This window comes from Hoplias malabaricus, chromosome 7 (assembly GCF_029633855.1).
Source record: "Hoplias malabaricus isolate fHopMal1 chromosome 7, fHopMal1.hap1, whole genome shotgun sequence".
Classification (NCBI taxonomy): Eukaryota; Metazoa; Chordata; class Actinopteri; order Characiformes; family Erythrinidae; genus Hoplias; species Hoplias malabaricus.
Genome location: NC_089806.1, coordinates 25,711,547 through 25,727,412, shown reverse-complemented (window position 1 = coordinate 25,727,412; position 15,866 = coordinate 25,711,547). Strand labels below are relative to the sequence as shown.

General features: G+C 39.7%; 1 protein-coding gene across 5 annotated transcripts in view; it reads right to left on the bottom strand.

The window, feature by feature from the left end:
* Positions 1–969: 969 nt before the first annotated feature.
* Positions 970–15,866, bottom strand: part of pde4dip (phosphodiesterase 4D interacting protein) — a 97,476-nt gene continuing 82,579 nt past the window's right edge. For 4 of the 5 annotated variants that reach the window (XM_066676468.1, XM_066676464.1, XM_066676465.1 and 1 more), the window contains 15 exons: positions 15,107–15,354; positions 14,687–14,818; positions 12,436–12,681; positions 12,026–12,157; positions 11,412–11,534; positions 11,017–11,206; positions 10,657–10,781; positions 10,436–10,564; positions 9,334–9,453; positions 8,677–8,873; positions 8,146–8,277; positions 7,480–7,618; positions 6,680–6,726; positions 5,881–5,971; positions 970–4,060 (listed from right to left, as the gene is read on the bottom strand). In XM_066676468.1, coding sequence (XP_066532565.1) covers positions 3,867–4,060; positions 5,881–5,971; positions 6,680–6,726; positions 7,480–7,618; positions 8,146–8,277; positions 8,677–8,873; positions 9,334–9,453; positions 10,436–10,564; positions 10,657–10,781; positions 11,017–11,206; positions 11,412–11,534; positions 12,026–12,157; positions 12,436–12,681; positions 14,687–14,818; positions 15,107–15,354 — 2,245 coding nt within the window. In that variant the 3' untranslated portion in view covers positions 970–3,866. The remainder of the gene's footprint in view (positions 4,061–5,880; positions 5,972–6,679; positions 6,727–7,479; positions 7,619–8,145; positions 8,278–8,676; positions 8,874–9,333; positions 9,454–10,435; positions 10,565–10,656; positions 10,782–11,016; positions 11,207–11,411; positions 11,535–12,025; positions 12,158–12,435; positions 12,682–14,686; positions 14,819–15,106; positions 15,355–15,866) is intronic. The other variant, XM_066676467.1, reaches the window with a different exon arrangement.

Sequence of the window (15,866 nt, the reverse complement as noted above, 5' to 3'; positions counted from 1 at the left end):
TGGAGCCAATCATGTCAAATGTGGCCACAAAACCAAAGTTCTGCCTTGCCTTACACTTTGTAACGGCAGTGCAGCGGTCAGATTCAGCCACGTGCTGGAGCTGGTTAGTGACCAACAGTTTAACAAGAAGCTTTAGTACTGTGGATCTCTGCTGCAAGAACCTGAATTACTTTGATGTGAAAATGGCGGCCTCAGGTTCAAACTTGCTTTGATAATTTCTGTAAGAAGTTGTAGATCGACTAGATCTAACAGCACTGATTTGAACCAAATGTCAGACAACACTGGCATTAGGTGTGGCAGTAGATTTAAGTTTACAGTTGAAGGCAGTAATTTATTACGTGTACATAATAATTGATCTAAAATTTCACTGAACATGGTACTGATGTGTATAGGAGTAGGGTTCTTGGGCTAAATATTATTTGACTATAACCACTCAATCACTCAGTGACAGAATATGTCTGTTTATTTTATTATTTTACTTTATATACCTCCATAATTATTACTCATATTTAGGACCCTTGGCAGACACTCTTCTCTAGAGCTATTGCAGTTGTATGATGTTACTGTGGTGAGTGAATGTAGTGTTTGAAGTCTTGCTTAAATACTCTTATTGGTGTAGTATGGTGTGTTTACCTGAGCAGGGCATTGAACTCTAATCTTACGTGCAGGTGGCAGCAGTGCTACCCACTGCACTTCCCCTACCCCTGTCAGAGTAGAGATTAGAAAAGCATGACATCACATCACACACTGTCTTCATTAAAAACTACAGTGAAATTATTCTTGATGTCTGGCCAACTAAAATTTTGCACATTTACCCCTCAATGGGACATATTATATCCACAAGTGAACACAGTTCAAGGGTCTTTATGAAATGTATGTGACCTGCTTTGGTTAAAAAACCAGAAGAATCCAACACCATAGCACTCTGTCTAAACAGCCCAGATCAGAAGAACTGGTTTTGGTGCCTGTTCCTTTAAATGAAAACGAACCACACAGAGCTCATGCACAGCATGAAGCAGTTGTTTCAAGTGTGGCCCACAGAAGATATCTCTGTTACGATGGTTTTCTCATGTCTCCAGAGAGGGACAGGTCGCGGTGTGTCCGGAGCTTACCCGGAATCATTGGGCACAAGGCAGGGTCACAATCTGGAGGGGGCGCCAGTCCTTCACAGGGCAACACCCGCACACCTACGAACACTTTTGAGTCTTCAATCCACCTACCAACGTGTGGTTTTGGACAGTGGGAGGAAACTGGAGCACCCGGAGGAAACCCACGCGGACACAGGGAAAACACACCAAACTCCTCACAGTCACCCAGAGCGAATCTTGAACCTACAGCCTCCAGGTCCCTGGAGCTGTGTGACTGTGACACTACCTGCTGCACCTCAGTGCAGAAAGTTAATCTTCTGTTTCTCCTTTAGAGAAACCGTTCAGCTGTTAACAATTATTGTATTTGATATTTTTGTGATTAGATTTCCATTTAACTTTTGAGGTGCACTATTAACAGTATTTGAGAACAAAAGCAATGTTAAAAGAAGCTGTGAGACTATGACTCATTACTCCTCCAGTGAGAGGCAGAAAACAGGACAATATTTGTCATCTTCCCTTTTTTTTTTTATTAAAATAGCAACCCATACACCCCCCACACACACATACACATACATCCCTTTTCCTAAAGCGCACATGCATAGACAAAATTAACCCTGAACAACAGTAAAATCATACACAGACAAAAACCCAGTCAACTCTTTCTCCACTTTAACACTGACATCCACTCTTAATAAAGAGATTACTGATCTGAGAAGGTATTGCTTACTTTTGGTTTGGAAAGTGCTCTGTCTTCTGACTCTGCACTTGATTTGTTCTCCGCTTTGGTCTGTTTGTTAATTATTTTGTAAATAAACATTTGAAATGTTCATAAATATATGACTGATTGTCAAGCAGGGCTCCCAGTGTCTGTCAGATTGGCGTGAAAAGAAGTAGCTAAAAGTTTTCTGAGCGAGTAGAGTAAACAGAATGAGAAAGGATCAATTATTCAGGTCCGGGCGGTGTACTGTGTGGCTTACGCAGGGAGGATTCATAAACTAAAGAAACAAGCATGATGGCACATGAGAGGCCTCTACAGAGAAGAACTATAGCTGAAGTCTGTTGCATGCATAATGAAATACCAGCATACTGAACAGCAGTGTTTGACCAGCATTTAACACTGTTAATGTCAAGGAGTAAATTCTAGCTTGAACACTAATGTAAGTAAGTAATGTATTTTCCTCCAAGTAAATTTCTACTGGGACATTCTTCACAAAAACACAACACAACATGATGGGAATCGGGTACAAATAACGAATGACAATCATGGAGATACAAGGTTTTGAGACTGCGATGACTGGGTCTCTATTAAAATCATTTTACACATGTAGGGTCAAAACAAAAAAAGAAAAAAACTGGTCCATTTTCATAATGCACCAACAATACGACAAACATCAACATCAACCAAACATTATCAAGTTCCTTATAAATACTTTGGATCATTATTTTCCAAAAGTGGGAATACAGCAGGGGCTGAAATGAAGGAGCCAGTTCTCAGTCCTGGTTGTCCTGGAGTTGAGGAGAGCCCCAGAGAAAAACTAGGACTAAAATACTGCCAGTGCCCCACCCCTCTGCCCTCCCCACACCCACACAGAGAGGGAGGGCTGCAGCTTTGGCAGTCGCACATTTCCTCTTTGTAACCCGGAAAAGACCGTGTTTGAAAGTGAGCTGGTGCAGGGTTTAGCTGTTTCTAAATCAAATGTAACAGCATTGCACCATCGCTCCTTCTCACGCGTACAGTGTAAGAGATCTGGCTGAATTTCAGTAGTCTATTTTTGCACATGCTCAGGGTTGCTGGTATTAAACATGATGACAGAACCCGATCCAAGGAGGAGGGTGTTATAACGGTTCAAAGGCCTTGACTAAGCAGAGGCTAAACATGCCTAGGCCCAATTGTTAACGTCCTGGGTTAAAGTCTTAAATAACAAGGGCACTGCATGCTTATGGACAGTAAAACTTGTGGTAAAATACACAGCTGCAGGTGACAGAGGAGAACCCAAGCTCTTAGGTTTGTTTACCTCAGCTTTTACTTTTCTAACCTAAGCTTATCATCACTTTCATATTCACACCTCATAACTCCACTTCTTTAAAGTGTCCTTTTAGTTTCACACCATTTAAAACCAGTCTTTTACACAGTAGACAACAAATGGCCTCTAAGTTCCCTTTGGAGTTTGGTTAATGCAGTGATGATACGCTACAGGTCCAAAATGTTGTAGACACACACACTCACCCAGAGTTTCCTCTTAAAATCAAGGATATTGATAAAGACTTAGGCTACGCTCACACAGCAGGTAAAGGTGGCCTAAATCTGATATATTTGTTCTGCTGTTCACAGTGTTTCTATAATATGACCTCTATTTCGACATCAGTCTGAACAGATCATGATCCTAAACTGACACACGTGCAAAAGGACAACGGGACACCTGTGTCACATAGCTCCAACACTCTGGAGAACGTGCTAAAGCTAATGTTTTATTTGGTGTGACCTTTGGCTGATGTGCAACGGCTTCAGAAAATTCATTATATAGGAAGTACTTCCACAAAATAAAAATAAAAAAATCAGCAATGGGGACACTTTAAAGTAGCAGTAAAGCTCATAAAAAGGTGTCTACAAGTTTTTGGACAGAATGTTCATGCACTCTCCCCAAGAGCAACAGAACCTCAGCCGTGAGAATTCCCCTGAATTACAAAGTTCAGCTGGAGCTGTGACACCTGAGCCAAGCAGTTCCAGACATTCATAAAGCTTCTGGCACGTGCCTCATAGCGGAGCTGTGAGTTCTCTCAGCACAGAGGAGACAGAGCCATGTTGAATCCTGAGAGCGTTGTAGCTGTGTTATTGGAGAACACGTCTAGAGGGCGCTGTGGACCCGAACACTGAGCGGCCTGTGGGACAGACACAGTGTGGTGTCTTCGTGCGGCAGCGGTCATAACACTTCCGCCACCAGAGGAGCTGTACACTGAGCCTGGGACTTCACCTACAGCCAGAAACGAGAGAAAGAGATGTCACACTCAGTTTTACTACAGATTTACTTCTCCCTAATCCCGTTCCCGAAGCAGAGGCACACACAAAACAGGCACAGCTGCAGTCTGTCAGCAACGGGAGAACACCATGCCTTCTTTTTTATCTAATATATACATCATTTTTATTACTAAATTATAAACCTAATACATTTTTACTTATTATATTGACAACACAAAAATTCAGATTTTGGAAACAGGACACTGCCTTTGAATAATTGTTATATTAAAGAAATATTAAACCACTGTTTAGACTTCATTCAGAATAAAACTCTTGAACATGAAGCATGAAATAAAATATCCAGCAATGTGTCTTTTAAACAACGTAAATAATAAAATATTTGAGAAGCAAGAAACAACATTTACAGTGGTCTGATATGAAACGCTGCTATAGTGGTCACTATCTACCGCACAAATACAGCAAGTTATCTCCTATCCAAAATGACCAGTGAATCAACACGAGTCCATTGTGCTTTTATGTAATGTAGATAATGGTAGAACGGTGGTAAACCTTAAGAATTTGAGGATTATTTTGCTACAATGTTCTGTCGGTACCTCTTTGCAATTAATGTTTTGTATTAATTAATTTTAATACATCACTGACGGATTACAGGCTCTGTCTACTGAGCACATGTACAGGGGCCTTGACCACCAGGGGGTCACTGACCAGCACTGAATTACACAAGCTGATTTGTACTTGCTGTAGATTTATTTTACTCCACCTCTCATGACCTGACACGAGCCACTAAGTGTGTCATGGAATTTTAAACACATTCCAAAATGTTATTGGTGCAAAAGCATGAATTTGTATTCAGTGAGCATTCTGTTTGCAACTGAAGTGTTTAGACTGTCAGTAAATAAAAATAAATTCAGCGTTCACAAATGTGTACCTTGCTCTTCCTCTTTTCTAGAAACTTCCTGTCAAAACCCATGAGGGAGAAGGGTTTTCCCTAATGGGTCGGATTAAAAACTTGGAACTAAAATGGGTCAAAGATGACTCAACATTCTGTCACTGCCAGCCGTCGAGTCAGAGCTGGAGCTGTACTTTGACGATTTGGCGGATGAGGTTGCGAGTAAAAAAGGAAAAAGCATGTCTCTTAAGGTAAGACTGTAATCTGGATGTTTACTGAGGCGACTCCAGTTTTCAGATAGATGTGTAATGTAATAATGTGCCTTTTTGCATAAGATGCTTGTAAGTAAACATTGGAACATTGCCATAAAACGTTTCAGGCATTAGAGAGTGTTCACATAACCATCTCATGTAATCACATTCTGAGAGGGAGCTTTAGAGGCATTAAATGTTTAAGACGTCTGGTTCCTAACGCAACCACTGAGAAGAGTTAGGACTCAGCAACTTTCTCTTGAACTGAACATTTCAGGTCAAACCTCTCAGAATGACTTTACATCTTAAGGGTATCGTAAAGATTTTAAAACAAAATCCCAAGGTTTGATAAAAGCTGTAGACTTTGGCATCATTTTCAAAGCAGTACCGACATAAATATGGCCCCATTAACTGGCATTTGTTTGTTACATGTTGCTTATGTGAGGCTTTTAAAACATTTTTAAAAAGGTGTCCTCAAACATTTGACAAGCTGTCTTTAGAGAAAGCCACAAAGATCATCATCACTGCTCTGAATACAGCACAGTGATCAAGCCTATGACACTATATCGTTTTCTTTTTGATTTTATCTGTTAATTATTTTGTTAGGAATGTAGGACATGGAATGAATACTAAATACACACAAATTCAGAAGGTAAAGCAGGCCTGTGGGTGTACCTCTGAGAGCCCACAGAGGAGTGGAGGATAGAGACTGAGGTGAGGGAGGAGGAAAGGAGCGGCTTAAAGAGGAGATCCTGAGCTCGTTCTTCTGGAAGAACTCAGAGACAGAGGGAGAAAGGGGAGTGGGGAAAAATGCCAGTGAAAGAGGAAAGTGACAGAGCATTGCACAGTCATCACTGTAATGTTCTTTAAACACTATTACCTTCTGCTGTTCTCACATGTTTGAAATATTTGCTGTTAAAGAACTCTAGGTATTATTTTTAACTTAAAATGGCAGCATCAGAATCATTGTGATGTTTCAGAGCCTCTGTCTTTGCTATTCCAGGCTCGGCACTGCTGAAATGGCACTATGTAACATATAGGGACGTGTAGGAAATCACTCGCCCCTCCCTCCCCTTTCATTTCAGGACAGTGCTGTAAAAGTGAATTACACTCAGCAACAGTAGGGGGAGCCTAGGAGCAAAATTACCACATCTTACCTAGTGTTCCTTTAAGAAGATGAAATACTGGACATTTGGGATTGCTGATTACAGTCCAACAAACTAATTGGTCAATTAAAAATATTGCAAACATGCATAAAATATTAATAATAATATGGGTTCAAGTAATTTCTATGTCATATGTTACTCATTATGGTCAACCCTTAAAAAAGATACCGGCTTAAAGATCACAGTAGGTAAAGTTTTCTAGGGGAATATGAAGGAAAGATGTACAACTTAAGGATATGTGAGGTCAGAAGCTGTGATAGGATATTGATTCTGTCAGCTGCTGCGAAGGTGTGAGAGAATGGACTCACCTCTAGATTTGTGCGAGCCTTTTGCAGCACGTCTCTGGTTCTGGACACTGTAAACAGACAAGAGCAAAATGCTTCAATGTGCAGCCAACCACAAAATGAGCTCCATCACAAACAATAACTTCAGGACTAGGGATTCAGTCATGCTCTTTAACACACAAATGCTTGGTTCTGTGCAATGTGGAGACTAAGCGTCATACACACAGTCAACTGACCGGGTCAAATTGCTTATTCCATTGATTTTTGAAGTGAAAATATATGAGCAGATACCCTACAGTTCATAAACTAAAACATCACTTATTCCAGCAATTTTTGTTTTCCAAAAATAAAACGGCACAGTTTATATATATTTGTCCGTTTTAACATAAAATAACATGTTTTTTCCAATATCTTTAATAATTGTAATTTTGCTAAACATGCAAAGTCATTTCCTCAGTAAGGGCTGCATACTTGTTCTCACCTCAGAAATGAATTCAGTATGATTTACACTGAATAGGTGTTTAACCTCAGCATCAAAAACAATGTTTTCCCTTATTCAGTGTTGCACAAGTAAATATGTAACTTCAAAAAAGAAAAAACATTTTGATCTTAACAATTTTTGCTAGCCCTGTTTTTTTCTGGTTTAACTGCAAATTCAAAATGTCCTAAAAACACAGAGAAGTACACACACTCTCATGAACACAGTCACCTACTGTTAGTCACCCCCCTAAGGCAAGTATCTCCCCTCACTGAATATAAATGCTAACTAAGAACTCAAAGAAAGAGATGACAGAGGATGTTTTAGAGATTTTCGCAGGGCTTACGTTGGTTGACAATAAACTGCTCCATGCTGTCCTTGGTGCGGTTAGAACTTCTCAGAGTCTCCATGGTGTCCCTTAGATTCTGCTCCTGATCGGACAGTTTACGTCTCAGAGAAATTACCTCTTCTCTCAGAGATGTCTCCTACACGCACACACAGAAATCAAAAATCACATTTAAAACTGGATTTGTGGGATTTGAATAACCCAATATCACTCCTACGACCAACTGGACAATTTATTATTTTTTGCAGTCTAAAAATAAGTGCAACAAATATGCCATTGCATAATTATGCTTAACTCACTGTGCTAAAGTTGCCTCTTCCTTATGTTATTTAAACAGTGGACTGATATTTAATATTAATATGCTAATTTAAAAGGCTAGTTTTGTGCATAACGATACAACAGTTTTTTAATTTGTGCCTTTGGCAAAGTGTAAGTACTGGGTCTGTGTTGGGGTGTTTCATGTGTTCATTAAGGTCACTATGTGAGTTTCAGGATTAATTAAATTGGCCCCAAATGTTCTATAAAGAACTTGGAGTTGTTTCCAAAATTTCAGGATCAGTGCTAATCTAAAATATAAAGCTCTTCATATTTTTGACTAAACGCTGGTAAATATGCACTGTGCGAATGCATGTGTGGCCTAGTTTGATAGATCATCATTGTCCTGACCTTTTGAAGCTGCCGGGTGGTGGTCTCAGTACTGGGAAGAGCTGCCCTCCAGAACATCTTGAGGGCAGAAGCTGCTTCCTCCAAAATTTGCTTCAAGGCAGTAGTGTTAGTCAGCAAGCTACTCACATATCCCTGAACAGAGAGAGGCAACACAAATCCTTAACCAAAAAAAACAAAACCCTAACACCAACACAACCCACTGAACCCTCTTAGGTTTCAATTATTTCTAGCAACATCACAATAAAGCATTACTTTACTAACAAAGAAATCATTCGTTTTACCAAAGAAGAAAAGATTTTTAAAAATTGCTCCAATGATTCTTTTACATTTATGGCATTTGGCAAATTATCGTATCCAGAGTGTGTTCTAATTTATATTCATGCTACAGATGTAGGCTAATTCGTTTTTGGACTATGTTTCAAACCCTAGTGAATCAAACCCTAGTCTGCCACATGGAAAGCAATGCTGTTACCCACTACACCATAGCAGATCTTCTATGAGTGTGGTAAAACCATAAGCTCTAAGACTGACCTCCTGCAGGGCAATCTCTATGCCGGACCGTAGTGTAGTCTCAATTTTGCGGATGATTACTTTGCCCTCTAGAAGCTGCTGCTGCACAGCGCCGAAGTTGTCTATGTGACCCACAACATGAGACCCCGTCCTGCAGGCGAAGGAGCCATCAGGAACATCACTCTCTCCTCTACGTCCTGAACCAGGCTTGGGTGAGTCTGTTAAAGATATCTAAGTTCAGCTCAGTGTCATTCCTCAATAAATAGCATCCAGCGTTTCTGTAAGAATACTGATCTAGGACTAATGGCTTCATTAAGCTTGTTATAATGTTATTATAAACCAGAAGGTGCCATTCCTGCATCATATGTATTGATTCATGATGAAGGCGACAATCCTATATTGCATTTGAAATCTTGCATCGTATTGGATAATGTCTGAGTGCAATTATTTTGGTTATATATGATGTTGTCTTTTCCATCTTTCTGAGATTTTTCCAAATGCATGTGTATATACAATTCCAAAAACAAGGTTTGATTAAATCGAGGATTGCAGATACATTCAAGGCATTTAAGAATAAGATCAAAGGTGTAGTATTCTTGTAAATACATCTATATGATTTTCTCTGGTGTTATTTCCATGCAACTGTGCTCTAATTTGCTTTAAGAGTGGATGCCTCACCACCAGCAGAAGACTGAAAATTCAGCAGAGACGATTGAGGCTTGACTGGCAGTTCAGCAGAAACGGGTGAGGCTGGACTTAAGAGTCCTGTATCTCGAACAGGAGGAGAGGGAGAAGGATCTACAAAACAACCAGACAGAACTTATAACCCGGGGGAACAGTAGAGTTATACAAGAATATGAGCTATGCATGTAAGAAGCCTATTAATTGTCTTTTCAGAAATATAATGAATATATAAAGGACCTCTGCAATATACAACATATAGAAAGTAAAGAAATGTATTGAATAACATCATACTAAATGCATGCCACAAAAAAGCCTGTTGCACTCATTCTATTTCAGAATGCAAGCCTAATGTGGCTGAATCTGCTGATTATCTTGCTCCCTGGCTGTAAATACTCAGTACGCTCTGTTCTATGATTTACCTTCAAAAACATGCTCTCTCCAGTGCATTCAGAATTCCATGGTCATAGATAGTCCTAGCACCCGCTGACATTACCCGCTCTCTCTCTCTGAACATTTACTTCTCTTTTTCTATGTCCCTTCTCGAAAAAAAAACTAAAGTCCTTTGACTGTCCTGAGTTTCAGCCTTTCCTCTTTGCGTGGTAGGGCTTTTAATGTTGTTGATCCAATCTTCTGAAACTACTTACCTTCATCTATATGTTCTTGTATGTCTATCTACTTACAAACTGCAGATTAAATATATTTTCTCTGAATATTTTCTCTTCCACTACCTCATAAGCTGTTTCTTTTTCTCTGAAATTTTAACATGACATTGTGTGCTTCAAAGATTTCTATATTATTATAATAAAAAATATGATTACAGTAGTAGCCCAGCTTATTTGTCAGTTCAGCTTTTTTCTTCCTTCATTTGCTGTGCTTACTTCTATCAAGCTCTAAGGAGTCCATTCAGAAAGATTCACTAACCAAAATTCAAAACATAAAAATGCATAAAGTAGAGAGAAGTGGAGAAGAATACTGATTTGGTTCCAGAGATCTACTTAACACCCACAGCCATCATATATTTTTGAACAAAGAAATGCTTACTGTATGCATCAAGAAAAAGTCACAGTTACAGTTGTTTCAAGCAAGGTATACTTACCATGAAACAGTTGTTTTCTGACAGATGAGTGGAGTATGTTAGGATCCAGCCTGTCACTCAGCTGCTGCTCCAGCAGACGCATGGGAGACTGTGGCTCTTTCAGGTCAAGAGTCAGACTCCGTCCAGTTCCTGAGAACACAGAGAGACATGTTACGGATCACTCAGCAAGCCTGATCAGGACTATTTTTGCCATTTACATTGTGTGCGTATGTGTGTTTTACCCGTGTTCACATTCTTGGTAGAGTCGCACATTCTCTGGTAGACCTGCAGTTCACACTGTAATGTGTGCACAAGTCGTCTGCTCTCACTCAGCTGCTGCTGGAGAACGTTGACTTCATGCTGGAGCCTGTACAAGTCACAAGCACATTAGTGAAGTCAAAACCTTATGTGTGATCACTAACTCTGGTCAAAAACCCTTTTTCAACTAGATTGACTGCAGGGAGCTCCATCAATCCCCTGTTCCACAACCTAAAGCTGGAGATTTATACAACTCCAGTCGACCCCCTCTGTGCCATTGTGTGACTGGATATACCATGATCCTGTACAGAAAAGAGTAAAACAGCTGAGTAGTAATTCGGTACCTGTTAGCATTCTCCTGGTTGCTCTGTTTCTCCTGCTTCAGCTGCAGTGTTGCCTGCGTCTGTTCCTGCATCTGTGTCTGCAGCAGCTTGCACTGCTCCGCCCACCTCTCTGCCTCCAGCTCCGCCTGCTTCAGTCTGCCGCGACCTGATAGGACCACCTCCCGCAACTGCTCCACCTCTTTCATGCCATCTGTACAAAAAAGAGAAGCCTCTACAGGTTCAAGTGCTCTGTAGTCCCTGAATAAGCCAGAAAATGACTGACTGCACATTTAACTACTGCTCACTGTATGATCAAACCTCTTTTAGACACACATCACCATACATGGTTCATTTCTTTGGGCCAAATGTAAAAATATATTTGAAAATTGTTTTAAAGAATATTATATGACCTGTACCTCTTCTAGCCTGTTGGAGCTGGCACTGGAGAGCATGGTTGTCATCCTTTAGAGTTCGAACCTCATTTGTGAGCTGACCGACTGAGTCAAGTCCTTGAATGTAGATGTTGGTAGGGGCTCCTCCTAAAAGATAATGGTTGATTTTAGAGATAAGTGGGGAGCATAAGGTAATTACTAGGTGTATAAGTGAGTTATAAAGCATTTGGGTGCAACATACAATTGTAATTCAAAATGAAAACATTTTCAATTAAAACTCTTTTGTCATTTTATGGAAACTGTTGTATAGCATTAAAATGACAATTTGCATTGTTTTTTTAAAAAAAAACAATGTAACTATTAATACTCACACATACTTTATGATACATTATTATCCCCAAGAACACAACAAATAGATGCACATGCTTTTGCAGTGCTAACTCATAACGGATGCAGTGACAAATAAATTAGTCTCGCTTGCCGTTTTCCAACTACTTAATTTCTTAAGGTTAATTTTTTGGCTTAAAAAAGACAATTGTATATTTTAGAAATAGCCTTACCTTGTAGCATAGAATTAAGAACACCAAAAAAACAGTCTAAAATCACTCAGTAAGGACACAATAAAAACGTTTTCTGACCTCCATCTCGTGCTGTGGAGGCCAGTTTGTCTTCCAGCTGCTGCCTCAGACGATCGTTGGTCTGGATGGAATCTTCTAAACGTCGCCGGAGGTTGCGAATCTCTCTCAAGTGCTCCTCCATAAGGTCTGCGCCTGTGACATAGCACCACAAATACACATTATTACACATTGTTTAAATGCATCTGTAAACAATATCCATGTATATACTTCACTGTAACTACAGTAATGAAAACAAAATGTAAAATTTTCTGTAATATATGGAGAGTTTTATTAAAAAACCCTGTATAAAAACTTGTAATACTTTTAGATACAACACGCACTTAATAATATAACTAAAACAATTTTTTTAACAGGAAAACAGGATTTTATCAAATTGATCACATGACAACAATGCTTGGAATATATAAGACCTGTGTGTCTGGCACCAGACTGATATCCTGATGAGCCAGAGGAGACATCACCATATGCTCCTTCTCTCACTGTTTGAGACCCATATGCCATATCCCACAATGCACTGCTCTCCAGGAGTCCAGCCCCCGATTTGAGACCTGGGCTGGCATTGAGACCGGTGAGTGGAGACTGCTGAAAGGCCTGCTGGGGTAGCCCAGTGCCCAGTGAATAGCCGGATACGGGTTTGACCTGAGCACCACTAAAACCTGTAAAAAGAAACAGTCATGTAAACATTTAATAATAGTTCCAGTTCAAAACTGTGTGTATGTTTGTGTATGTCCATTGACAGCACAGTGAATAGTTTACTCTTTAAAACACTTAAAATTAGTATGTAAGAAGTATGTTTTCCAAAGTCTGCTATCATTTTAGAGAAATTAAAAATGCATGCAACTGAAGACTTCTGCTTGTCTCAGACTTGAGATGAATCCCATATGGCTCCCTACTGCATATGTAATTTAATATTCTATACACAAACAGTATATTGTAAGAAGCAATTAATATAAAGTCATGAGCTGCTTGACTCTGTTTAACATTTAGAGCATGGTTTAGGGAAAGAAGCCATAGTTACAAATGGAGTTATTTTAGGTTCAGCTTCTTAGTGGACTCATGCTTCTTGTTATGGAATGTTTACACTAAATGTCACTGTAAATATGCATGTAAATGGTGATTTCATCACATTGTTTAGAATGTGCCTTTGAACAAATTTGTCATTACCTACAGTGGAAATTAATCAATTCTAATTTCTTCAAATATTTGCATGTAAACACTGTGATTCAGGTTTGTGAGCAGAAAGACAGGGACAAACATACTGGGTCTTCGAGGTTTGCTTAGTAAAATCAAAATCAAATTAAAAAATAAGATCTTGGTTAATAGACTAGAAACACACAGTCATAAGTCCAACAATTGTTATTCACTGTGACAGATGACCAGCGAGCATAACTTGCCTAGGGAAATTTAAGCAATTATAAACTGGACAGAACCACATTTGTCAGTGTCCATGCATGACCAATGCGTCATCCTCTCTGTTTGGTCGTTACTGTAAATTGTGTATTCATCAAGGACCTGTCATCTGTTTTAAGCACAACAAACTCACCCATGTGAATAAAGGTATTACACATCAGATCACTGATGTCATCCATGATTTGTGTCTCTGTGCTTTACTCATAACCCTGGAGGTGAGCAGTTACCTTACTTTTTCATTTGTATTTGTTTGGATTTGATGTGAAAAAATTAGGAAGCTAAGAAATTATATATGACAAGAAACAAAGCTGTGAATGAATTTAAAATGAATGAAAATAGTCAATAATTTAAATTAATATCTAGAATTCTTCATATTGAAATTACATTCCATGTTAATGCACATAAAGCAAGCATGTTGGCATCTATATGTGTGACACAAACACACATACACACACACACACACACACACACAGAACTGCATGCTCTGTGTTACCAAGCTGCCTCTGCAACATCTGCAGTTCCTGGTGAACCTCAGCCAGGGAGAAGCCCATGGTGCTGGGGAAACGGGGTCTTAGGTGTGGGGTTTGAGGATCAAATGGCATGGAGGCCATCTGAGCAGAGAGGCTGGGGGGACAGTGGGGGGTCTGGGGAAAGGTACCAGAACTGGACACAGGTCCAGCACAGAGGCCTGAGTAAAAGGGATGGAGGAAGAAATATAAGACACAGGATGAGGATTTTTTGATGAAAGTGATAGATCATCATCATATACTGCACTATGCCAACTTTATTTGAAGGTAATTTTTGTGAGGCGATGCAGTGTAGACTCTAATAAAGGGGGTAGTAAATGTATAAGAACTAAACCTTGTGTCACCTTTTTTTTCATATTTTTCCAAAATTAAAAAATATCATCGGCTCATACCTCAAAAGTAAACATAATGGTTAGACAAAAAAAATCCAGATTCAATTATTTATGCAAATATTTCCATTCATTTCCATTCTGTGTTAAAAGTGTTTTTTCTTCTCCATTTTAGAGATATGAGGTTTTGTTATGACAGTTACAATATTTACGTAACAGATGACAGATACCACAGCAGTGTACAGACTCCTGGATTTTCCACAGCACTGATCAAATTAAGAAGTGCACTACTCATTTGCATTGCATTGTCTTTCCAATATGATTTTCCACAAAGCATTTTCATTTATTTAAGAAATATTAAAGATAATACGATAGGACCCTCTTTCTGGTCGTACCTGTCTGCACTGGCTGGTGAGAGGTGCAGTGCATACTGTGGCAGCTGCTGGACGAGTGTTGACCATGGGAAGAAGTGAGCGATGGAGGAAAGGATGGATGTGAAGGAGCGGGGCTTTTATTACACTGGGAATCTATGAATGATAAAGAAAGGGAGATGAGGTGTAAATATGAAACTCAGAAAGGTAGAAAAGCAAAGAATAAAATAAGTACCAACATGTGTATTGTGCGTTCTTGACATTATGAAACATCCATGATACTGACAACTTGTGGCTTGGATGTATGAAAGTTTTATATAGAACATTTTACATATAGTGGCCCAATTGTGGACAACACTCTCTATGGACTATAAACTTGTTAATTTAGAGACTACAATGCAATGTATGTTTGGTGGTTGGTGGCTTTTTGTGAGAATGACCTACCGGCATTGCTCCTTTCAGTTGCCTCCACTTGTCCGAAGTCACTGACAGCATCCAGTTCTGAACACAACTCCAAGTCCTCATTGGTGGATCCCTGCTCATCTGAAATGAAGGATGTGCGCTCTGATTGGTCAGTGGCATCTGAGAGAGCATGGCTGCTGGCAGGTGTGTCAGAGCGGGGTTTCTGTTGGTCTAGTTTGGAGCGCAGTGACTCTATGAGCTTGTCCTTCTGCTGGAGCTCTTTACTTAACCTGTGATGCAAAAAAAGAATAGCAGTCAATGTAATGAGGCAGTAACGCTCTGGGCTAGTGATTGACCGATATATCGGCTGGCCGATTTTTTTTGCCATTTTTTATTAAAGGAAAAATAAGATATTCCACACTTCAGGTTTCTTCCTCATTGATGACAAAATCATTGTTTCTCGAAGCCTGAAGAGCCCACAAGTGGCTCACACACAAAGTTAGCACAGCAGTGCTTACCTTAGATAGTCCTCTTCAAAATGAGAACAAATCCTACCGTCAAAAGTAATCCTCATGCTTGTGTCAAGAATACTGGCCAAAAAATAGGACACATTTTCAAAATATAATAAAAAAATAACCCCCGTGGACCCATGTCACCTACTGTCACATAGCTTAGGCGCTCAGCTTTCCAGCGACATGTCAATCAAGTCTGTAGACCAATCAGGGGCAGAGTTATGGCAATGTGCACCCAAGGAGGAGGGACAAACACGCAGCAGAGCGCATATGTTTTCAGCGCCTAACAG